This window comes from Triturus cristatus, chromosome 9 (genome assembly GCF_964204655.1).
Source record: "Triturus cristatus chromosome 9, aTriCri1.1, whole genome shotgun sequence".
NCBI classification, from domain to species: Eukaryota; Metazoa; Chordata; class Amphibia; order Caudata; family Salamandridae; genus Triturus; species Triturus cristatus.
Genome location: NC_140592.1, coordinates 736,159,713 through 736,184,265, shown reverse-complemented (window position 1 = coordinate 736,184,265; position 24,553 = coordinate 736,159,713). Strand labels below are relative to the sequence as shown.

General features: G+C 48.6%; 1 protein-coding gene and 1 long non-coding RNA gene across 2 annotated transcripts in view; one reads left to right on the top strand and one right to left on the bottom strand.

The window, feature by feature from the left end:
- Positions 1-3,546: 3,546 nt before the first annotated feature.
- LOC146798676 (uncharacterized) lies at positions 3,547-23,786 on the bottom strand. Its single transcript, XR_014968746.1, has 6 exons — positions 23,663-23,786; positions 4,997-5,108; positions 4,807-4,909; positions 4,590-4,719; positions 4,354-4,457; positions 3,547-3,972 (listed from the first exon to the last, which is right to left on the bottom strand). It is a non-coding gene; the product is annotated as an uncharacterized LOC146798676 (long non-coding RNA).
- The window catches only part of RPS6KA4 (ribosomal protein S6 kinase A4), a 173,048-nt gene continuing 172,218 nt past the window's right edge, over positions 23,724-24,553 (top strand). Inside the window, exon 1 of the mRNA XM_085625976.1 lies at positions 23,724-23,856. Within this exon, the coding sequence (XP_085482102.1) occupies positions 23,799-23,856 (58 nt within the window). The 5' untranslated portion in view covers positions 23,724-23,798. The remainder of the gene's footprint in view (positions 23,857-24,553) is intronic.

Genomic DNA, 24,553 nt, shown 5'->3' with positions numbered 1-24,553 from the left:
CGGGCGGGCTCAACCTGAGGAGAAAATGGTGAGAGACCGCTCAGGGTCTTCCCACCAGCACATAACATACTGCGAGGTGGTGTCCATGATTACACGCTGCGTACGCCTCATCACCCCGGCCCCGCCGCGCTACATTGGCGACAAGGCCGGTCGAACCCCGGTGCTTAGCATCGCCTCCGGCGGAGCTCGCGAAGTGAGCCCGTGATGCTCCAGTGCCCGAGGGGCGGTGTCTCCACCCTCTCAACCCTCGTCATCTGCTGCCCTGGGCTGTAGGCCGTGTGACCCGTGACGGCGTCCGCATATTCGTACGTCCCAGCTGCAGAAGTCTGCTCGAAGCTGTCGCGAGAGAGCTACAGCCTGCAGGGAGCCCACCCCGCAAAGGCGCGAACCCGGCACTGCTGTGCAGTCCTGCCCGAGCCGCAGCATGTACCTGCCGACATGCCCCCGGAGCCTCGGAGGGAGCGTGCTCTGGACGGAGGCTGGAGCCCACGTGTTCCCCGACTGCGGCCAGCTGGTGGGCGTCAGGAGCCCCTGGGAAACACCGCACTGATGCGCTGCTACACGCGCTACATCAAACACATGGCCCAGCTGCTGAAAGCCCCACAAGAGAAGCCAATGCACAACAGGCACCAGGTCATCAAATAGGGAGTCTGCCTCCTCTTCCACCTCAGGCCTCAGAATACTTACAGGTGCCCAGCAAGCCAAAGATACCACAGACATCACCACGCCTACACAGGCCCAGCAAATCTGGAACCTCACAGGCCCCACAATAGCGCGCAAAGTCACAGCAAGACAGGACTGCCCAGGCTGGCCAGCCACGTGCCAACACGCTCACCCATAGGGGTGTGTCGCGCCTCACAAAAAAAAACAAAAAAAGAGAAAAGAAATAAGAAGGGGACTGTTTCGCCACGCCTGTGCACCCACACGCCAACAACATGAGCACGCCGCCGCAAGCAGGTGCTGCCGGCACACAGGCAGATGCCGGTGATCAACGAAGGGGTGCCAATGTCTCCTTCCCAGGTCACAGCCACACAGTCATAGCCCCACTGCCACCTTTCAGCGAAACTGCAGATCCAGACATGGCGGCGTCATGATGGAAAGCGTGGATTGGACGTTTGAATCCCTATTTCAAGGGTAGCAGAGAGACAGATCGCGCGGTAAAGAGATCACTGCTCATATATTACGGTGGCGCAGCGATCTACAATCTTTTTGAAACACTGCCCAACGCAGGGGATGATGACGACTACGAGGCGGCGGTCGCCGCGCTCGACAGACACTTTGACACCCAGTTGAACCCTGATTTTGAGCGTTTCAAGTTCAGACAGGCGTCACAGTCAAACACGGAGTCCGTGGACATGTTCTATGCGCGGCTGTGCAGGTTAGCGAGCACGTGCGCTTTCGTGGACCAGAGGGAAGAAATGCGTGGCCAGGTCATCCAAGGATGCCGCTCAGCACTGCTACGAAAGCTGATCCTCCGACAACCGGGGATCTCTCTGGACGAGATCCTCATCCTCGCCAGGTCCCATGAACTCTGTCAGAAGTCGCGCTTCCTGTACCCTTTTTGTCTGCAAACAGCATTAAACTTCAGATCCCAAAATGCTTTACAAGAGGGAGTACATTGTATGCCTTCCCATGCTGCATTACGATAGGTCATGTGACTGATACCGGCATATAGGCTGCCTGCTCACAATCACGAGTGCTTGGCCTTACTTCCTGCATGAGGACCACGCCCCCTTTTCTTGTTTGGACCCTTCCCGTTAAGGCTACTCGTCATTCACCTACTTGACCTGTTTTCACGGAACCAATTCGATTGAACTTGAAGGCTGCGACGTGAGTTTGATCATCTGGTGTGACCGGAGTCTCTCTGGAACTGTGCTTTGCCTCACGCGCTGGAAACGCGCTCATGTATTGCTCTTGCCGCCAGCGCGAGGAAGCGCTTTTGAACTGACTATTGCTGCATAGTAACCTGCCTTTTCCCGTCAGCGCTGGAAATGCGCTAAGTGATCTGCCTCTTGCCGCCAGCGCAGGTAAGCGCTGTTGAACTCATTATTGCCGCAAACGTTGGAAGGCGTTACTTCATTGTATTTAGAGACTCGTGCTGAAACGCGCTATTGCGCCATCTATTTTGCCCCCGTAACGTCCTATAACATTTATACCAGGAGTTGAGGACACGAAGCATCGTCTTTACAGACAGTCCTATTTCTTTCTTAAACAGAGACTATCAGTGTAAAGCACAGCATCGACAAGGAGAAAGGACTACTGAAAATAAGTATCTTGTTGGTGAACACTAAAGACAGCGCATTGTAAGACGCTGTATTCCTACTTCATTGAGTGGGAGTGATACTTCCAAAGGCCCTCATCTTGTTTTTGGCCTGCCCTCCTAGCACTGGTTTCACAGAGAGGCGCAGATCCCTTATGTTTGATTAATCCCTCATTTCCCTTTCAAGTGAAGAGTCCTTCAGTCCACTTTCTACAGGTCTTGGTTATGTGAGTATGAGAAAGCATAGAATGTGAGGAAAGCAGTGGGGTTGGTCAAAAGGGAGCAAGACTTATGAATTCCTTTTTGTTTCCTGTCTCCCTGTAGGAACCCTGACGCCTTTTGCCTGACACCTTGGTAGAAGACCTGGTGGTCCTTTCTGGTCTCTTCGCTCTCTGAGGGGTCTACGTCTTCCTGTAATGTGTTTCTATACCTATAGAGGATTGGACCCTGTGAGAGCGAAAAGATATTATCTTCGCTCCCGTGGATATTGGACTCTCTGTCGTTGGAACAAAGATCGGACAGCAAGGCCAAGCCCACGTATTATTAACATCCCCTGAGCGAAGATGGAGAAAGGCGCTTCATATGATGCGTCTCTGGTATACCCTTTGCGCCTTGATAACCCTGACATTACCATGTCTGAATTAGCAAATACCGTAGTCACCTTACAGTCAGAACTCAGAGCCTTAAGGGGAGAAAATCAGCGCTTGGTAACAGAATTAGGGATATTAAAAACACACACATCGTTAGAGACTGTAGGAACAGGAATACAGCCCAAACAGAAGCGTAGTTATATTCAGCCAGGTCATTTTCACCTCACATCCCCAGACACATCCGTGCCCCCTGCTCCTACGTCTGCCCCGGTTAATGTAACTGTTGTCACTCCACCCCATACTCCCTTGGCCATGCCTGAACGTTTTAATGGGGATAGCACTAAATACGCAGTCTTCATGAACCAATGCCATCTCCAGTTCCTTTGTCGAGCTGCTGCGTTCCCTGATGATGCCGCTAAAGTAGCATTCATCATATCGTATCTAAGTGGGAATGCAGCACTTTGGGCAGTGCCGTTAGTGGACAACGACGATCCTGTTCTGTATAATTTAGTGAATCAAAAGGGTATCCTTTGGACCAAGTAATAGGCTATCAAGAAATTCTAATATAATGAATAATGATATCATACGTATCCTGATTCAAACCCAGTAATATCATTCATTCATCCCAATCTGAGGAGGATTGTATTGTGTGCCAACAGGAATACATAAAAAACAGTTATAAACTGGTAACAATCTGGTTTCATTAGTACATTTATTAATTTTTCAAAATATATTAGAAACACAAAGTTTGTTAAGTACAGACAGTAAATAAACATAAGTCAATAAAAAATCACAGTAAAAATGAGCAACTTAAGTTCATCACAAAAGTATAAAACAAAGAATTTAAAAAACCTAAACAAGTGAGAGTCACTAGAAAAGACAAAAACAATATGTCATCAGAAATATAACACATCTGTCATAACCCTATGAGGGACGTAGAACCTGGTACTCTTGTGCTTAGTACTCGTTGACTGTCGCCCCAGTAAACAGATTAGTGTAACAAAGTAAGCGTTGACGCGTTTCGATGGCTTGATTATATTTCCATCTTTCTCAAGACCCAATTCATGACTCTCATTTCATATATAAAAAGCACCAGAAATTGGCACAGTAAAAGGTCTGTACCTGTATATTAAAACAAAAAGGCACAATCAATATACTCCGTACAATCAATACGTGTACAATATCCCATTATCAGTTATATAGCCCCAACAATATATATGGCACTTCCTAGGAGTTTCTATAGGTCTTTTATGAACAAGTACTAAACCTGTTCACACAATGTTAAAAAAGAAAAGCCCATTTAGTTTAGTTTTCATTACTCTTGTATTCTTCTGTAGGCAACAATCAATCCTCCCAATTAGAATTTTATTGCAACTTAGAAAAACTCTTGGACACACGTATTACATTATCCAATATTTGTAGCAGAAACCAATGCGGCCTCACTAACTCCCAAAAATGATCTTACCACTCTGGTTAATGTAACAAGACTACATCAAACCTCACCTTTTAAAATTTTGGCAGGCTACCATCGATGTAATTGATCAGTGGTTTTCACTGTTACTGTATGGTAGGGTCCTGTCAGGGGTCTGCGAAGTCCTAAGATTATTCTGATATTAAGACACAGAAAAGGAGAGATTAATTAATTCGATTATTCAGGATTAGTTATTTTGGTGCTCATTTTGGGTATTTGAATGGTATACCCATTTGTTAAATTCTCAATGAACGCGGGATTCTCTCACCTTCCATTTCACTGAACTACTTCTTCTTCCAATTTATCCTTTTTCAAAATTGCAATGTTCTGGTTAATTAAAACTCGCTATTCATTGTCGGATCTGCTTGTAGGGACTACTATGGTATATATTGGCCAACCTATGAAATGTGATTGATACATAATTAGCAGAGTAAATAACTCGAATTCATTCAATTAAATCTAGCGCAAAAGTACTAATATATTACCTTAGAATAAGGTATGCGCGATTTTAAAGCTTTCTTTGTCGTCTTTGCATGGATTTTGTGAAGCTTCTTGGTAAAATTGTCGCTATGATATATATTGGCCAACCTATAAAATGTGATTGTTACATAATTAGCAGAGTAAATAACTCGAAATCATTCAATTAAATCTAGCGCAAAAATATTGATATATTACCTTAGGATAAGGTATGCGCGATTTTAAATCTTCCTTTGTCGTCTTAGCATGGATTTTATGTTGCTTCTTGGTAAAATTTGGCGCTGTGTTATTTCCCTCCTATAATTAGGGTCTGCAATAACAAAACATGTCTTTAGAGTCATCTAACCTATACATATCAATATATGCATACTTTGCCTATAGTTGTCCCAATGTTATTTAATAATGTTAAAAAGAGGGGAGGTGGAAAATTCAACCTATATGTCACTTGATATTGAGTCATATCTCATTCATTCATCAAATCTTTATTTCGGTCACTATGGACCATAAAAGATACAAAGAGATACAATGTCAATTTAACGATAAAACATGAACAATAATAGTTTCATGATAAAATAAACACTTTTAAGCTGTAATATTAGCTGACATAGCTGAACAATGCATACCTCGTAAAAACAGTCATAAAAACATTTAAAATGGGGTTTTATCTGGACATGAGGCGATTGCGAATAAACCATGCTGAGGTTAAAAATTTGGCTACGGCACATACAGTAGGGGCAGACAGGTCGGATTTTAGGATTCTGTATGCAGGACGGTATTCCTTAAAGCCTAAGTTCCTGAGGAGGGGCACAAGCCAGTATTTACGTGGTTTGTTATATGCAGGACAGAAAAAGATCATATGTAAGTCGTCTTCTCTCGTGAGAGGGCAAGCCTGGCAGTTAGGTGTAGTCTGCGTGTTAAGCCAGTGCTCCGTGTATGCCCTCAACGGGAGTGATCCAAAGCGCCACTGTAAGTACAATTTGCGTGTTAATGGTGGAGCAACATCATCAAGGACCAGTTCCAGATGGTAATGGTCCTTGAGAGCAATAAAATGTGTGGACAACGAGTCTTGACGAAGTGATTGGAATGATGCCTGTAACTTGTACTCGCGGTAAGCGTCGGCCAATGATCTACGAGAGATCCTTGGACAGGCGCTCCGTGGGTCAAGCCACAACTCTGATTTCCCCATCATTTCAAAGGTGTTCTTGATATATTTAAACCAAGGTATATGCAACACCTTGGGGAAGCGCAGAATTTCTTCTAGTTCTGCTCTATAACTGGATAACTCGAGTGAACTCCAGACTCTGCGCCAGTACATCAAGGGCCTCAGTCCTAATTCTTCAGAAATTGGTCTTAGGCCAAGATCCAATCTCAACGGGAGGAGCGGGGTGCTTGATGGTAAGGCAGTCAGTTGTCGGATAAAGTTGTTCTCGGTTATCTGCAACTTCTGACATGCTACATGTCCCCATATCTCACCCCCGTAGGTTACTGCCCCTCTAGCCTGTGTTTTGTAGATATGAAGAGGTGGGCCGAGAGGCTTGTAGGAGGATCTTGAGATCAGCCTAGTTATACCACCTGCGAGTTGGGCAAGTTTCAAGTTTGCTCTGGTAATATGCGTATCCCAGGTCAAAGATTGATTCAAGGTAACACCTAGATATTCAAATGTAGAGACCCGGGCCAAACTTTCTTGTCCGATCGAGGGGTTTGGGCGGGTTGTAAGGGGTGGGTTGAAGGTCATAAATTTAGTTTTGGTCGCATTCACCTCCAGACCACGAAGCTCACAAAAATTAATGAATCCATCCAAGATTCTCTGGAGGCCCATTGGTGATTTTGAGAGCAGGAGGGTATCATCCGCAAACATGATTGCGGGTACCCTCCTGCCATTCAGCACTGGGGCGTCAATATAGCTTAGCCCTGTCAGGAAGTCTATAACACCGTTCACGAAGAGGCAGAACAGGGTCGGTGCGAGCACACAGCCCTGTCTGACCCCCGTGTCCACGGTAAAGTTCTCTGTTAGTGCACCTCCCTTGCCACATCTGACTTTAGCATAGTTGCCCTGGTGGAGCCTCATCAGCATAGTTAAGATATCGCCAGGAACATCTAAATCTTTTAGTACCATCCATAATTTTGCACGGGGGACCAAGTCGAATGCTGCCCGCAGGTCGACAAAGACCGTATACAGCGTGCCTCTGCCCGCAGTCACAGTTTTCCAGTATAAGTAATTGAATCGGAAAATCTGGTCTATTGTAGAGACGCCTTCCCTGAACCCAGCCTGAAAAGGGCTCAATATATCCCTCTCTACAATCCAAGTTTGGAGACGATTCAATAGTAGTCTACCAAACAACTTTTGTGTGACATCTATTAGGCTGATTGGTCTATAATTGGAAGGGAGCAGAGGGGATCCCTTTTTGAATATTGGGACAATCTCTGCTCCCAACTAAGTATTTGGGACCTCCATGCCGGCCAAAATGGAATTAAATAAGCACAGTAGGTATGGCGCCCAGACGGCTGGTTCATTTTTAAATAAGTCACCAGGCAGTCCATCAAGTCCCGGTGCCTTGCCTGGTGCTAATCTGTCTATCGCATCATGTACCTCCCTTAGAGTAAAAAAGTGCCCTCTGGTATTATCAATAATAAAATTGGACGTCTCCGATTGATTTAGTGTGCTATATAGGGACTTAAAATGATCGCGCCATGCATCAGCTGAGATATTAGGTTCAGTTGCATCAGGTAGTGTATCTGTCCCTGTGTTTACAGCGCGCCAAAATGAGCGGGAATCACCTTTTGCTAATGTCAATTTTAGTTTCTCCCACCTATTGTGTTCCCATTCCTTTTGGGCAGCGCCAATCATGCGTTTGTAAACTGAACGCCTAGCCCTGATAACCTCGATCCCTAAACCCTCTTTCAGTGCAGCCAGGAGGTTTGATTTAGCCTTCCGGCATGTGGAGTTATACCATCTAGGAGTGTGTGGGCATTTAATGGGTCCTCCCTGCGTTGTAAATAGAATGTCAGATAGTGCCAGGGTTAGGTCTGTATGAAGAGTCCCCCACTCATTCCAGTTATCGGGGCAATCATTTCGATCAATGACTTCCAGAGCCTTAGTAAAAATAGGAATCGCCCGGGCATAAAGACTGGGGAGATTGTCTCGGTTAAGAAGTAATATTTCCCATCTCACTCTCCGTCGGTTGTTGGTAATTGTTAGGCCCGCCCGAAATGACGTGGTCTGCTCCCTCATGACCACGCGGTCAGGCAAAATGTATTCTGCTTCAAGAGCGCGGTGGTCACTATCCACACCTGGCAAAACCCTAAAGTCTTTGATGGAAGACCAGGATGCTAAGGGGACAAGAATGTAGTCCAATTTTGATTCCCTCCCACCCCTGCTAAATGTGTATTTTGGTGGGATATCGGATTTTTTCCGGCCATTACATGCCCGTAAACCGAATTTTAAGGTGAGTGTTGTGAGTTGGACCGCGGGAGGTGTCCATGCTTTTGGTCTGGGTGCCTCGAGAGGAGGTATGGACCAGAGCGCATCCTCTTCTTCGGCCAGGCCATCTAAGAGGCCAGAAAGGGGCTCGTAGTGACAATTGAAATCGCCGCCAATTAGGTAGGGCATATCCACAGGAATTTCGCTTAAAACTAGAGCAAGTTCCTCAATGGTACGGGATTCCGACCCGTGGGTTACTGGGCGGGAGTAAACATTTACCAACATGAGTCTGTTGGAATTGGGCCATTCCAATAGTACCACAAGAATATCCTCTGTGGAAAGTGAATGTAGGACAGCACTGCATCCCAGGTCAGCTGCTAGCCATATTGCCAATCCACCCGAGGGTCGTCCTTTTCCTCCCCATTTTGCTTTCATGGTGAATGAAGCGTATCCTTGATACGTCACCTCATCACATGCCCAGGTTTCCTGGAACATGCAGATGTCCTTACTCCTGATAAATTTGTTCCATTCTGGGCGTGTAGCTTGTTTACAAGGCCCGCCACATTCCACGATAGCACTTTGATAACGTGGGGGTTAGTAGTGCCATTGGATTCATCTGTAAGTAGGGTACTACCCAGATCATTTGCTGGAGATATACACATGTCAGGGACAGGGGCTACGGTAAACACCACCTCATCTGGCTGGATATCCAAGATTGAAAAATTGTAGTCTACCAGGTTCCTGGGCTCAGCCTCCGATAGGTTGGGTTCCTTTGTTAGGGCAAGTGGGACACTTTCCTCTTTATTGCTCGTCCTAGTCAGTCAGTCCACCCAATCTAAACTCCCAAATCTATTCTGTGTGGGGAAGTAGTCAAGGTGTGTTTTGTCGTTCGTAGAGGGGATGCCCCTATTCTCATAGCTCTGCCTATGGCCTCTACATCGTACAAGTTCCCAGTCGCCCTCTCCCTGCACTTGTACTAGAGGTGGGTAAAAGAAAGATAATGGTAGAGCTTGAATTGTGGTTCCCCTGTCACGGTAGGGCCAGTTAGATATATGGGAGACTGTCCTGGGGTCTCTAAAATTGACCAAGACACAGTCTCCCTGTATAGATTTCTTCAGGCCACCCAACCATTGAACTCTTCTTACCATCAAAACCTGGCTACTTGTTCCAATGGGGAGTGGTCTATTAATTGTGAGCCAATTGATAACCTTGTTTTTGAGCGATTCAACTGACTCTTTGGATGGTTCTTTTAAAGCGGGAATACCTGCTAGAATTATAGTATAGGGGCTGGCCTCGGGCGGTAGATTAATAATCATTGGTTTCTCACTAATGCTCTTATTCAAGCCCTTGGTGCAACATGCGGGCGAATTCTTATTTGGGCTTCTATTTGGTATTGGGTCAGAAGCTGGTACTTTGCGTTGAAGAGGCGGTATATATGTTTTAGAAGGAAGGGTAGAAGGATTCAGACTGGTCGCTGGGGGGGGTAAATTATTCGTCGCGCCACTTGAGACAATATCTGGGGCTGTATTGTCTTTTGCACAGGCAGCTTTTAATGTAGTCATATCATTGACAATACGATTTAGGGAAGTTTCAATTTTCCCCAGACGTGCTTCCAGGGGATTAAGTAATCTCCTCATCAGATTATAGATATCTGAGAGTGTAATGTCCTCCTCACCCAGGGTTGAACCCGTAATATCTGGTTTATTTGATGACAAATTAAGTGATAGGTGCCCTTTAGATTGTAGTGATGTTTGTCGTTTATTAGTAGACTCAGAATTCTTGGCCTGTGGTGCGGCTAGAAGTTTGGTATTTTTACCTTTTTTTCCCCGTGGCGTCTGGGGCTTCTTACTATTGTTAGAAATGGCTCCTTCCCTCGCCCCTGTCCCATTGCGGTCGAGCTGCGTAAGCCCCAAACTATTATCTTCCCTACGAAGTATGGAAGTATTGGAACTAGTCTTAGAATGGGAAGGTTTAAGTTGGGGGAGGGGGAGGGGCAATATACTAAGATCAACCTGAGATGAAATAGTACAGTCAGAGTTGGAAGTGCCTTGCAGAATGGGACATGGCGATCTAGCCGATTCAAGCAATTCATGTAAACCCTCGCTCCCATCCATTTCTGGGCTGACATCAAGTCTCTGAGTCGGGGTTGTTATTGCGGCTAGGGGGCCCAACGATGATCTTCTTACCCATTCGATTTCCTGGGAGATGCGTCGTTCCAGTGTAGTGATGTCCTCAATTAATAGTGTGCCAGCTTTGGCAAAGTATGAGTCCAAAGTGCATTGAGGATTCCCAGCAGCACTCTGAGTCTTGCTTCGGGTCTCCCTCATGGCCATTCTTCAGCGGCTATCCTCTAACAGGCAGGAGGGGGCGCGGGAAGGCAAAGTAACAGGGTGGCTGACCGAGACCGATCTCGACCGTCCTCGAACGGCCCGCTCTTTGCCCGGTCTTCGCCCCGGTCTGCGTCCCGCGCGCGTACCGCTAGCGCGTAGGGACAGGGAGGATGTTAAAAAGAGGGAGGGCGTGGAGGAGGCGGGGCCGGGAAGAGGAATCAGGTGTGCAGGAAGAGTTGGCAGAGTGCACCCTGGGCCTCGCAGTCCCGTGCGATCAGCCTCCCCGGTGGGTCCCTCAGGTGTCAGCAAAGCGTCCTCTCAAATCAGGCAAGAGCGACCCCAAAAGCGTCCCCGCACTTATCAGCGGCACAGGTGAACAACCAGCCCATGAGCGGCTCCCGCGAAGCGGGGGCCGCGAGGAGTAGAGTCGGTCCACAGCGTCCTCAGGGGGTGAGTAGCAACGAACTCAGCAGTATCCCAACACTTTATGGGAAAGCGGGGAACCAGTCAATGGAGGCGGGGCCGGGAAGAGGAATCAGGTGTGCAGGAAGAGTTGGCAGAGTGCACCCTGGGCCTCGCAGTCCTGTGCGATCAGCCTCCCCGGTGGGTCCCTCAGGTGTCAGCAAAGCGTCCTCTCAAATCAGGCAAGAGCGACCCCAAAAGCGTCCCCGCACTTATCAGCGGCACAGGTGAACAACCAGCCCACGAGCGGCCCCCGCGAAGCGGGGGCCGCGAGGAGTAGAGTCGGTCCACAGCGTCCTCAGGGGGTGAGTAGCAACGAACTCAGCAGTATCCCAACACTTTATGGGAAAGCGGGGAACCAGTCAATGGAGGCGGGGCCGGGAAGAGGAATCAGGTGTGCAGGAAGAGTTGGCAGAGTGCACCCTGGGCCTCGCAGTCCCGTGCGATCAGCCTCCCCGGTGGGTCCCTCAGGTGTCAGCAAGGCGTCCTCTCAAATCAGGCAAGAGCGACCCCAAAAGCGTCCCCGCACTTATCAGCGGCACAGGTGAACAACCAGCCCACGAGCGGCACCCGCGAAGCAGGGGCCGCGAGGAGTAGAGTCGGTCCACAGCGTCCTCAGGGGGTGAGTAGCAACGAACTCAGCAGTATCCCAACACTTTATGGGAAAGCGGGGAACCAGTCAATGGAGGCGGGGCCGGGAAGAGGAATCAGGTGTGCAGGAAGAGTTGGCAGAGTGCACCCTGGGCCTCGCAGTCCCGTGCGATCAGCCTCCCCGGTGGGTCCCTCAGGTGTCAGCAAAGCGTCCTCTCAAATCAGGCAAGAGCGACCCCAAAAGCGTCCCCGCACTTATCAGCGGCACAGGTGAACAACCAGCCCACGAACGGCACCCGCGAAGCGGGGGCCGCGAGGAGTAGAGTCGGTCCACAGCGTCCTCAGGGGGTATCTAGGTGGATGAAGACTAGTAGCGTTACTGTTTGTTATTACATGGATTAAATACAAAGTCCTAACTTGGCCTGTATGTTACTTGATTTCAGGTCAAGACTTGATAACTATGGGATTGTTGCCATACTGTTTCTATGCACTAAGATTACATCCAAAGTCTTGGCTTGATTACTATACCAGAAGCCTTATTAAAACCCAACCCCTTACTAATATAAACGTATTGTTATCTCTAATTTACTCCATACTAGTTAAGGGTCTCACTGCTACACTACCTCCGGATCACTTGTATAACCTTATACATACTCACTTGTGCAAAGAGCTAACTACTCTCACAAGGGATCGAGAATATACAGACCGGTCGGTAACTTACTTGATGTAATGCAGTCCTTAGTAAAATAAGCACGGAACGGATGATCAGCTTACCGTGCTGTCCAGGAGCCTATTATATATTGCTATGATAATGTACTCCACCTGAAGCTACCCGGAGTTTTCCCGCCATCTCGTTTGTCCGAGTAAACAGATCTATCGCGCGAGTAACTCCAGGAGGAAATCTCTTCCGCGTCTCAAGGCAGCATCCGAGTAGCTGAAACGTCAATCCACTGGGAGACCTGGCTATACAGGCGCCACATTGGTCTAGTTGGAATGAAATTATCCAGTATATTTGCGATACCTTTTAAAGTTATCCAAATGTAGTGGGTATCAATATACGATGTGGTAATAGATATAAATTGTGTATGGTGGAGGAACACTAAACTCACTCATTTCTCGACTAAAAAAGAGACGAACTATCCAAATGTAGTGGGTGTCAATATACGATGTGGTGATAGATATAAATTGTGTATGGTGAAAAAACACTAAACTCACTCATTTCTCGACTAAAAAAGAGACGAACTCACGGTAAGGCCATATAGGCTAGTAGTAGAGTCATCAATATTGACGCCATATTGGAGTGGAGCTGACTATATGGCATTTGATATAAGGAACTAGGGGTTCTAAACACGCTATACTATTAGTGTGTCGATTAAGAGATGGAATTTTATAAACAAAAACGAGACATTTACCGGACACACAGCTGAAACTGTGTTTAGATAATCACATATGGTATACAAGTAGCTTTCAAATTGTGTGTAGAAGGTAAATTTTAGGCCCAATATTTCACAAAACACCTCACAGAGAGATAAGAATTATTAACCCAACCAAGAAATTTATCAGGAGTTTATTTGCTCGCCATTCCTATATGCAGGCAAGTGACAATGAGTTACTGAACCTGAAACAAGGTACGAAGGACCTCCTTACGTACATAACCACGTTCAACAGGTTAGTCACAGAGACACAGTGGCCTGAAGAAAAAAGAACTTCCCTATTTTATAGGGGGTTAAGAGACGACTTAAAAGACATTCTGTCTCAGATAGTAGATCCTCCAGAAGATTGTGCGTCCTTTATTGATTTAGTGATCAAATTGGACCATAGGCTGACAGAAAGGAAGGGAGAGAAGACGAAAGGAGAATACCCTTGTCTTTTTCTTTCAAGGTCTGATAAAAAAAGATCCCAAGGAATCTAGTGAGCTGATGCAGATCGGGGGGGGGGGGGGGATCAGAGGCCCTTTAACTGCTGAAGAAAGAGAAAAACGAAGACGTTTGAATTTGTGCCTTTACTGTGGTAAGGGAGGGCATTTCGCTAGAGAATGCCCCGGGAAGCCTAAAAAGGCAGGTAGTAGTATCCTAAATAAATCCGGGGCCGTTTCGGTTTCGGAAAACTAAGAGACTTGGTAAGTTTAGGGATCGATTTCCCAAGTCCTTCAGTGTCTCAGATCTCTCAGTCTGTTCCTAACCACTTGTCTCCTGTGCCCAAACATTTTATTATTTCCGTGGTATTTATTCTACCCTCTCAACATAGAAAAGCCATGGCTATATTAATAGATTCTGGGGCTACCGGGAATTTTTTTAGATATAACGGTAGCTAAAGCCCTGGGTTTGCAATTTATCACAAAACAACATCCCGAAAAGGTTCGAGCGGTGGACGGGTCAGAGTTGACATCAGGGTTGATCGAACATCATACTCCAGACATTATCATGGTGTGTGACAACGGACACTCAGAAGTAATCTCTTTCGATCTCATCGATACTCCCACGTTTGGGGCCATATTAGGAGTACTGTGGTTGCAACAACACAATCCCCATATAGATTGGGTCTCTAGAACAGTAACCTTAAGGTCCTCCTTTTGTACACTACATTGTTACAGAGAAACTGCGCTCTGGCAAACGCCTTTATGTTGCGCAACTTCTTCCTCCTACTCCACGAGTCTGCCTGTTGAGTACCAAGACTTTGCTAATATATTTGATGAAGTGAAGGCGACAGCTCTACCACCGCATCGATCATATGATTGCAGGATTGATTTAATCCCTGGAGCGGAGCTGCCCATCAGTCGAGTGTATGCATTGACCGAACCTGAGACTAAATATCTTTATGACTACTTGCAGGAAATGTTGAAGAAAGGTTTTATTCGACATTCTACCTCCCCTGTCTCCTCGCCTCTTTTCTTCATCCCCAAACGAGAAGGAGGATTGAGAGCGTGCCTGGATTACCGCTCATTGAATAAAGCTACGGTAAAAAACAAATACCCTCTTCCACTCATCTCCACTCTCTTGGATCAAGTACGGAAGGCGAAAATATTCACCAAACTAGATCTCAGAGGCGCGTACCACTTAATCAGAGTAAGAGAAGGAGATGAGTGGAAAACGGCTTTCCGTACAAAATTCGGTTTATACGAATATTGCGTTATGCTGTTTGGCCTCTGTAATGCTCCAGCAGCATTCCAATTTTTTGTGAATGAAATACTATGAGATTATTTAGATCTCTTTGTTATCGTCTATATTGACGATATCCTAATCTATTCACAAAACGATCAAGACCATGTAAATCATGTGAGGCTAATACTGCAACGTTTGCAAGAACACCATCTGTTTGCCAAGTTGGACAAATGTTTGTTTCACACACAAAAGGTTGACTTCTTGGGTTTCGTTATCTCGCCGGAGGGGATTCATATGGATCCGGCTAAGGTATCTGCTATCACCAATTGGAACAGCCCCAAGACCGTGACAGAAATACAATCCTTTCTAGGCTTCGCCAATTTCTATAGAAGATTCATACATCACTTCTCAGAATTAGTGTCGCCCATCACTAGATTGCTAAAGAAAGGAGTGCTGTTTGACTGGGATAACACCGCTGAAGCGGCTTTCAGGGCCTTAAAAGACAGATTTACCTCTGCCCCCATAATCAGACACGCAGATGAGAACCTACCTTATTTTGTGGAAGCAGATGCTTCTCAATATGCAGTGGGGGGAGTATTGTCGCAGCGCGACAGGATTTCGGGTACTCTCCATCCTATAGCATATTTCTCAAAAACTCTCTCACAAGCAGAACAGAATTACACGATAGGGAAACGAGAACTGTTAGCCATAAAGATGGCTTTTCAGGAGTGGAGGCATTATCTGTTGGGGTCACCCCATACTATTACGATCTATTCTGACCACAGAAATCTACAATTCTTTCGATCCGCCAGAGTCCTCACCCCCAGACAGATGAGATGGGTGTCTTTCTTCTGTGAATACGACTTTATTATCACTTTTCGGCCGGGTGCAAGGCATGGAAAAGCAGATGCTTTGTCCAGGTTAGGAAAAGAGCACAGTATCACGGAGGAAACACCCGTGCCCATCATTCCAGAAAACAAGATCATTGCTTTGGAAACACAAGAGGAGGTGACTTCTGACTCTTTTCTTGCCCGATTAGAACTGGAGTATAAAAAGCTAGGACAAGAGAAATGGTTAGCAGATCCGTTGAATACTGTAGTAAACGGCTTGTTTTACCATGAAGGACGGTTGTTTATCCCCTCCCCTGAAACCCGTTCACTAGTATTGAAATTGTGTCATACTTTACCCCTGGCTGCACATCCTGGAAGTGGCAAGACTCACCAAACTTGTCAAAGGTGGTTCTGGTGGAAAGATATGTACCATGACATCTCTGAATTTTGCAAAGCCTGTTCCACCTGTGCACGACAGAAATCCATGCATTGTGCCCCAGCCGGCCTGTTACGTCCTTTACCTGTCCCTGAGTGTCCCTGGTCCACTATCAGTATGGATTTTATCACTGACCTACCTACAAGTAGAGGTTGTACAACTATCCTGGTGGTAGTTGATATGCTATCCAAAATGGCTCATTTTATTCCTCTCAAAAGACTTCCCCGAGCCACTGAACTGATTGACATCTTCATAGACAACGTAATGAAGTTACATGGGTTACCCTCAGTCATTGTGTCAGACAGAGGACCCCAATTTATCTCTAAATTCTGGCAAGGACTCTATAAGACACTTCATATAGATCACAGACTCTCTTCCGCTTATCATCTGCAAACGGATGGACAAACAGAGAGGACAAACCAAACTCTTGAACAGTTTTTAAGATGTTTATTGAGTACTATAACCAGTGAATGGAGTAAAGCCCTTCCCTAAGCAGAATTCGCCTACAATAATTCCACACATTCCGCTTCCAAAATTTCCCCTTTTTTCTTTGTGACAGGGCACCACCCAAAGTTTCTCCCTTTACATCTTCCCCCTGAAATGCTAAACATACCTGCAGTACATGAACACCACAAGATCCTTAAATCCATATGGGAACGAGCTACAAGAGAATTACTCGAAACCAAACAACGCATGAAAGAACAGGCGGACAAACATAGGCGCCCTGCTCCTGTCTACTCTGAGGGGGATCAAGTATGGTTATCAACTAAAAATATCAGATTAACAGGACAGCGTAAATTCTGGCCCAGATATATAGGGCCTTTCCCCATAATCCAGATAATTAATCCGGTAGCCATGAAACTCGATCTCCCAACGGACATGCATATACATCCTGTTTTTCATATTTCTCTCCTTAAACCCTTCATCCCTCCCTCTAGTCCAGAACCTCCACCTCCTCCCATCACTGTGAATGGTGAGCAAGAGTTTGAAGTCAGGCGCATTGTTGATTCTCGAAGACATCGAGGAAGGATACAATACCTAACAGATTGGGTGGGGTATTCTCCCGAAGATAGAACATGGGAACCGGCAGAGAATGTACATGCCCCAGTCTTAGTCAGGAGATTCCACGCCTTATATCCCTCCAAACCCAGACCTGTGATTAGACCATTAGGGGGGAGAACTGTCAGAAGTCGCGCTTCCTGTACCCTTTTTGTCTGCAAACAGCATTAAACTTCAGATCCCAGAATGCTTTACAAGAGGGAGTACATTGTATGCCTTCCCATGCTGCATTACGATAGGTCAGGTGACTGATACCGGCATATAGGCTGCCTGCTCACAATCACGAGTGCTTGGCCTTACTTCCTGCATGAGGACCACGCCCCCTTTTCTTGTTTGGACCCTTCCCGTTAAGGCTACTCGTCATTCACCTACTTGACCTGTTTTCACGGAACCAATACGATTGAACTTGAAGGCTGCGACGTGAGTTTGATCATCTGGTGTGACCGGAGTCTCTCTGGAACTGTGCTTTGCCTCACGCGCTGGAAACGCGCTCATGTATTGCTCTTGCCGCCAGCGCGAGGAAGCGCTTTTGAACTGACTATTGCTGCATAGTAACCTGCCTTTTCCCGTCAGCGCTGGAAATGCGCTAAGTGATCTGCCTCTTGCCGCCAGCGCAGGTAAGCGCTGTTGAACTCATTATTGCCGCAAACGCTGTAAGGCGTTACTTCACTGTATTTAGAGGCTCGTGCTGAAACGCGCTATTGCGCCATCTATTTTGCCCCCGTAACGTCCTATAACATTTATACCAGGAGTTGAGGACACGAAGCATTGTCTTTACAGACAGTCCTATTTCTTTCTTAAACAGAGACTATCAGTGTAAAGCATAGCATCGACAAGGAGAAAGGACTACTGAAAATAAGTATCTTGTTGGTGAACACTAAAGACAGCACATTGTAAGACGCTGTATTCCTACTTCATTGAGTGGGAGTGATACTTCCAAAGGCCCTCATCTTGTTTTTGGCCTGCCCTCCTAGCACTGGATTCACAGAGAGGCGCAGATCCCTTATGTTTGATTAATCCCTCATTTCCTTTCAAGTGAAGAGTCCTTCAGTCCACTTTCTACAGGTCTTGGTTATGTGAGTATGAGAAGGCATAGAATGTAAGGAAAGCAGTGGGGTTGGTCAAAAGGGAGTAAGACTTATGAATTTCTTTTTGTTTCCTGTCTCCCTGTAGGAACCCTGACGCCTTTTGCCTGACACCTTGGTAGAAGACCTGGTGGTCCTTTCTGGTCTCTTCGCTCTCTGAGGGGTCTACGTCTTCCTGTAGTGTGTTTCTATACCTATAGAGGATTGGACCCTGTGAGAGCAAAAAGATACTATCTTCGCTCCCGTGGATATTGGACTCTCTGTCGTTGGAACAAAGATCGGACACTCTCAGATGCCCGAGCAGGTGAAATGGAGGCCGCTCTACACAGGACTGTCGCAGCGCCACGTGCACCAAGGTATACGCCCATCAAAGAAGAACGGGTCGAAGCCATACAGTGGTGCACAAACACAGCTCGCTCAGCCCCGCGTCCGTCGACGAGAAGAGCGTGCGGCAACTGTGGCGCGGAACACCCGCCAAAGGCAGTGTGCAAAGCAAAGGGGAAGACGTGCTCCTGCTGAGGAAAAATTAATCACTTCGCCAAGGTGTGTAGAAGCAGCCGGTCTTGACAGACCTACACCAGGCCGCGGGAGATGATGCAACGCCTATGCCAAGTATCACTCGACGACACACAATCACAAGAAGACGACCTGCCACGCGGGCGCTGCCTTGCGCCTGAAGAAGATGACGAAGACGTGTTTGTCATATCATTTGTCAGCAGGACACACCGGAGACCACCGCCGATGTGTTCTGTCCTGGTGGAGCGGTCCGCTGTCCAGGCACTCATCGATACGGGCACATCCATCAATGTAATGGACTCGGAGCAGCACTAACGTTTGTCACCACGACCCCCTCTAGCACCCACCAAAGCCCGGATCTACACCTACGGAGGCACACCCCCACTGCCCCTCAGAGGAGTCATTGAAGCTGAAGTCACCAGCGACAATCATGTCACAAAGGCCCAGTTCCACATCACAGAAGGAAGAAAAGGCACCTTGCTCAGTTGCCACATGGCAGAAGACCTAGGTCTGGTCTTTTTCGCTCGTCAGATGCATGACTCCCATGCCAACGCCATCCTCCGAGATTTCCCTGCACTGTTTACAGGACTGGGCAAGTTGAAGGGAAAACAGTTCAAGCTCCACATCGACACCACTGTGCGGCCTACTGCCCTGAGACACCGGAGGGTGCCGTTCAATCTCTGCCCCAGGTAGAAGAAGAGCTGAAGAAGCTCGAAGACCTTGATGTTATCGAAAAAGTGTCTGGCCCAACTCCATGGGTGTCCCCGCTGGTGGTGGCCCAGAAACTGAAACAACCAGTAGCCATACTACTGTGCGTAGATATGAGGCTCCCAAACCTAGGGGTCAAAAGGGAACATCAACTTACCCCCACGATGGACGACATTGTGGCTGACCTGAATGGAGCCAAATGGTTCTCCAAGCTGGACTTGAACGCTGGGTATCACCAGTTGGAGCGCGATCTAGAGAGCAGGTATATTACCACGTTCTCTACCCATGTCGGCCTCAGGAGATACAAGAGACTGAGTTTCGGGTTGTTGTCTGCAGCCTAAGTCTTACAGAATGCCATCAAGGAAACACTGTCCAGCCTGCAAGACGTCATCAATTTAAGCGACGACATCCTGGTGTTCTCGAACACCCTCGAAGAACATCACACTCACCTAAGGGCCAACCTCCAGCTACTAGAAGACTGCGGACTGACCCTGCACAAAACAAAGTGTTCCTCCTACCAAGAATCTGTTGACTTCTTTGGGTACGTCTTCACCAGAGAAGGGTTACGAGTGGATCCCAAGAAGGCCAAAGCCCTCCGGGCGGTAAGCACCCCAAAGATGCCCACCGAGGTTCGCAGTTTTCTAGGCATGACCACCTACTGTGGCAGGTTCATACTGAACTTGGCCTCCCTGTCAGAGCCACTCCGCACCCTCACCCGCAGTGACCACAAGTGGGAATAGACTGTAGCCGCTAACACAGTGTTCAATTCCATAAAGGCAGCGCTCATGGACAAAACGGTGATGGCCTACTTCCTCCCAGGGCAACGCACCGAGTTGATGGTGGATGCCAGCCCCGTGGGCCTAGGAGCAGTCCTCCAAGAACATGACCAGGAGACCTGGAGGCCGGTCGCAAACGTCAGCTGGGCGCTGTCTGATACCAAGACAAGATACGCCCAGATAGGGCGGGAAGCCCTGGCAATAAAACAGGCCTGTCAACACTTTCACCTCTATCTGTATGGGCAGGAGTTCCAGGTGGTGACAGACCACAAACTACTGCTGCCACTTTTCGCAGGGTCAGCGAGACTGGCGCCACCCAGAATTGAAAGGTGGGCCGTGCAATTGAAGGCATACAACTTCAAGGTGGTGTTCCGCCCAGGAGCACACAACCCAGCAGACTACCTCTCAAGACACCCAGAACCGGTTGCCGCTGGAAGCCCACCTCCGGATGAGGCGTTTGTGAAGATGGTCTCGTATGAGGCCTGCCCCAAGGCCATGACGTTGGAGGAGATTGGCCAGGCGACGGCCGACGACGAGACACAGGCCAGAGTGAAGAAGGCCCTGCTGAATAATGGTTGGACACATTTCCGAGACGGGCCCAGTCACTGCGAGCAGAGGACAGCCATGCCCGGCAGCAGCTCTGGAAGATTTGCAACGAGCTGAGTGAAGGAGAACAAGGAGTCGTCTTAAGAGGGCACGTCATTGTGATCCCAAGGGCACTGCAAGGTCGGATAGTACAGTTGGCACACATGGGGCATCAAGGAATGGCGAAGACTAAGGCTCGATTGCGAAACAAAGTCTGGTTCCCAGCCATGGACCCCATGGTGGAAGACATGGTGCAACGATGTTGCTCATGCACCATCACCAGTGGCAACCCTGCCCCGGCGCCAGTCATCACTGAAGAACCGTGTGAGCTCCCATGGTCCAAGATCAGATTCGACATTGGGAGTTTCCCCGATGGTCGCAACACGCTGGTGCTCGTCAATTACTTCTCAAAGTTCCCAGTCGTAGAGGTGGTGGCTTCAACGGCATTCCTGCACGTCGGGAAAGTCCTGGACAAAACTTTCGCCCTCATAGGCCTGCCGGATGAGATCCGCTCTGATAATGGGCCCCCGTTCCAAGACCACGAATTCCGGAACTATCTGGAGAAGAGGGCGATTCGCCACAGGAAGATCACCCCCTATGGCCTCAAGCTAATGGGGAGGTGGAACGATTCATGCGAACCCTCAACCAGGCCTTGCTCATCGCTGTGGAGCAGGGAGAGGATGTTGAGTCGGCGCTCAACCAACTCCTGGATGCCTTTAGGCAAACGCCCCATAGCACCACCCGGTGTGCTCCAGCCCATCTTCTCTTCAAAAAGGCCCCGCGGGATAGCATGCCAACCGACCCAGCATGGAAATCCCCAGAGAGAGACAGCGTGGCCACTCAAGCAAGAAGGACAGTGACTAACCAAAAGGCCAGTGCTACCAGGGGATCAAAAGAACCACAGCTGAAAGTGGGGGACTGCGTGGTGGTCATGGACAGGCATCCCGGCTGGAAGTTCCGGACACCCTATGAGCTGGAAGAATGGACCATCGTCAAGGTGCGAGGGACAATGATCACTGCCCAAAGAGGACAGCAAGTTGTCACCAGGAATGTATCAGGCTTCAAGAGGCCTCACACAGACTTGGAAGAGATGGAAGAACTGGACGACGCCCAGAGCCATACCCCCTTAGCTCGCCGATGCCAGTGGCCTCCCCACCAAGACACTCGCAAGCAGGGAGCAAAGAGCCTGCTCCTGCCGCTGATGGACTCAGCCCAGACTTTGTGACCGTATCACCGCCAAATAAGCAGGCGGATGCAGTGACCAGTTCCAACTCCTGGAGCCAGAGGTATGGTCTTTGGACGAATCCTGCACCAAGCCAGAAGCTGAGGGACTTCATGTGTGCATCCCCATGAAAATACCGACCTGATAGACAGACACTAAAGAAAATGATGGATGTAGCGAGCCATCCGGGCTCCCCACTACAATGTATCTTGTGCACGCAGTCCTCACGGCGGGCTCGACCCGAGGAGATAAATAAATGGCAAGAAACCGCTCTGGGCCTTCCCGCCAGCACATAACATACTGCAAGGTGGTGTCCATGATTACACGCTGCGTAGGCCTCATCACCCCAGGCCCCACTGCGCTACATGACCCACAGTGTATTTTGATGTGTCTCCCCGATGAACAGTACTTCAGTGTCAATGCAGTCATCTCTCAGTGGCATAACGCAGCATGTCCCGTCACCCCCGCAAAATATGGTGGAGGGGTCTTAGGTCTTCCATATCTCACAGATAGTCATTGGCCTTGAGTTGAATAGAGGCGCCCTGAAGGACTGGGGAGGGGAGGGGTGAATGATTTGCATCCCCCTGCCCAGCACAGGCTTGCCTACGCCCCTGCCATCCCTGCTGAATGGTATTGTCCTCTGACAAGCATCTTTCTACCTTTCCCTTTGTCGAAAAATCGTATTCCTTCTCTGAACTGGAGCGCGCCTATCTATTCCTCTCAGATCACTGTATCTAGGAAGAGGCAGTCAGAAAGTCTACCCAGTTACTATGTTTCCCATGTTCCCTCCCCTAACTCCTCCCTTAAGCACACTTCTCACTCGCCTGTCTCTCCCTCGACATCAGTTTCATTCCTCCCCCAACCGCGTATCTCCTTCTATGTGACTCTCTCTCCTGTCTTTCTTTGCCTCTGTTCTCTCGCCACCAATTCTATCTTCTCCGTTCTGCTCTCTATTCCTTTACCCCTCCCTCTCGCGCACGGACCCGTACCTCCCGCTCCTCCTCTACACCCAATATCTCCTCCCCTTCCATAGACTCCGCCTACCAGGTATCTCTTCCCAGCCCTCCCTGCTGTCAAGCCTCCTCCAGGCCGCCGTAGCCCTGCCCCGGGTTGCCTTGCTTTGGGTTTCCCCCACTTTTCCTGCCTTTTGGCATTCCTGGAGGCTGAGCTGGACATCCGGGAAGGAGAAGAAGGGGGACAGATCAGGAAACGGGGGCAAGAGGAAGATGTTGCGAAGCCGGGATAAGTGTCAGGAAGAGGAAAAGCAGGGTTAAAGGGGAGAGGACAAGCCAGGACTCAGAGACAGGAAGAAGGAAAACAACGAATGGGAAAGGGGTAGAAGAGCAACAGTTAAGTTTAGGGTAGAGGGGGGATATGGTGGAATAGCCGAGGTGGGGGAGGGGTGTCACAGGAAAGGACCACGATTGACAGGTAGAGTCCAGGTACGAGAGGTGAATCCTTGACGTAAAAGGGGTTAACTACTGCAGAGAGGGCAGCTGCTGCGTGGGGGGTGAGTACCCCGAGAGGGTAGCCGGTGCAGGGGGTCTCGCTAGCGTAGACTGGATTAGCTGGTGCATAAAGGGGAGGTGGGGGCCCTTGCAGTGGTGCCCGCCGCAGTTCAGTTAAGAGTGTAGTTGGTGCGTGCAGAAGTGGCGGCAGCTAGTGAAGGGGGTGCATGGGAGTGTAGGGGGTCACTGGGGTCCCGGCACAATGACAGGGCCAGGCCCAGGCCCAATACTCACCAGATAGAGGAAGCCGTGGCACACAGGCTTCCTTTCTGTCAGAATCCGTGAAATTGAGGAAGTGCCGAAAATAAAGCATCGGTTCAGAGAGGACCGGAACAAAATCCCCCTCAGCCACCTCAACCTCGGACCCGTGATGGACGACGACGCCCCTGAGGAAGACTTGTGCACCGTGGAGCTGGAGCTGACGAACGGTACTGAGCTGAGGCACAAGATGCTTTGGGGGGGGGGGGGGGGGGGGGAGAGAGAGTGGGGAGAAATTTAGATGGTGGCGCCGGTAGAGTGTGCTTCGTGCACCTAGTTATGAAATGGCTTCTTGTCATAGGGGTTACTTTCAGCAAGCCTTGATTCAGTTGCCAGCCTATGTGCATGCTGGAACTTGTAGGCTACAAGAACCAGCATGACAGGTGCTGTTCACTCAAAAGCCGTGGATGGCTGAAGCCTTCTCTCCTGCCCCCTGACCCGGGGCAACTTGACAGCTGTGCCATTATAAGAGTTTTAACTCCGAAAAGCCCTCCGTGGTTAGCAGGCAGTGTAAATCACAGCTGACACTATTACTCAACTGTTCATTTTATCCACCTCTTGAGTCAGCCAGTCACGATTTACTAGCGCGCAGGAGGGAGGCGTGTGCTGGTAACACACTTCCAGGCGCCCACGCAGCCGTGGGTGGAATGTCATTGCGTCGGCCCTCATCGGCAGAATCCCTTCAAATTTAGAGTTACCAGATAACCCCATATCACCGGGGCAGCCTTTCCAGCCCTTAGAGTAACCGGATGCATTTTAGGATGTGTAGTGTCTCTTGGGGCATGTCGTGCTGAATCGAGCGAACATGCATGAAAACATGATATGCAAAAAAGAAAGCCCAGGACCGGAACATGTTGTTCCTGATGA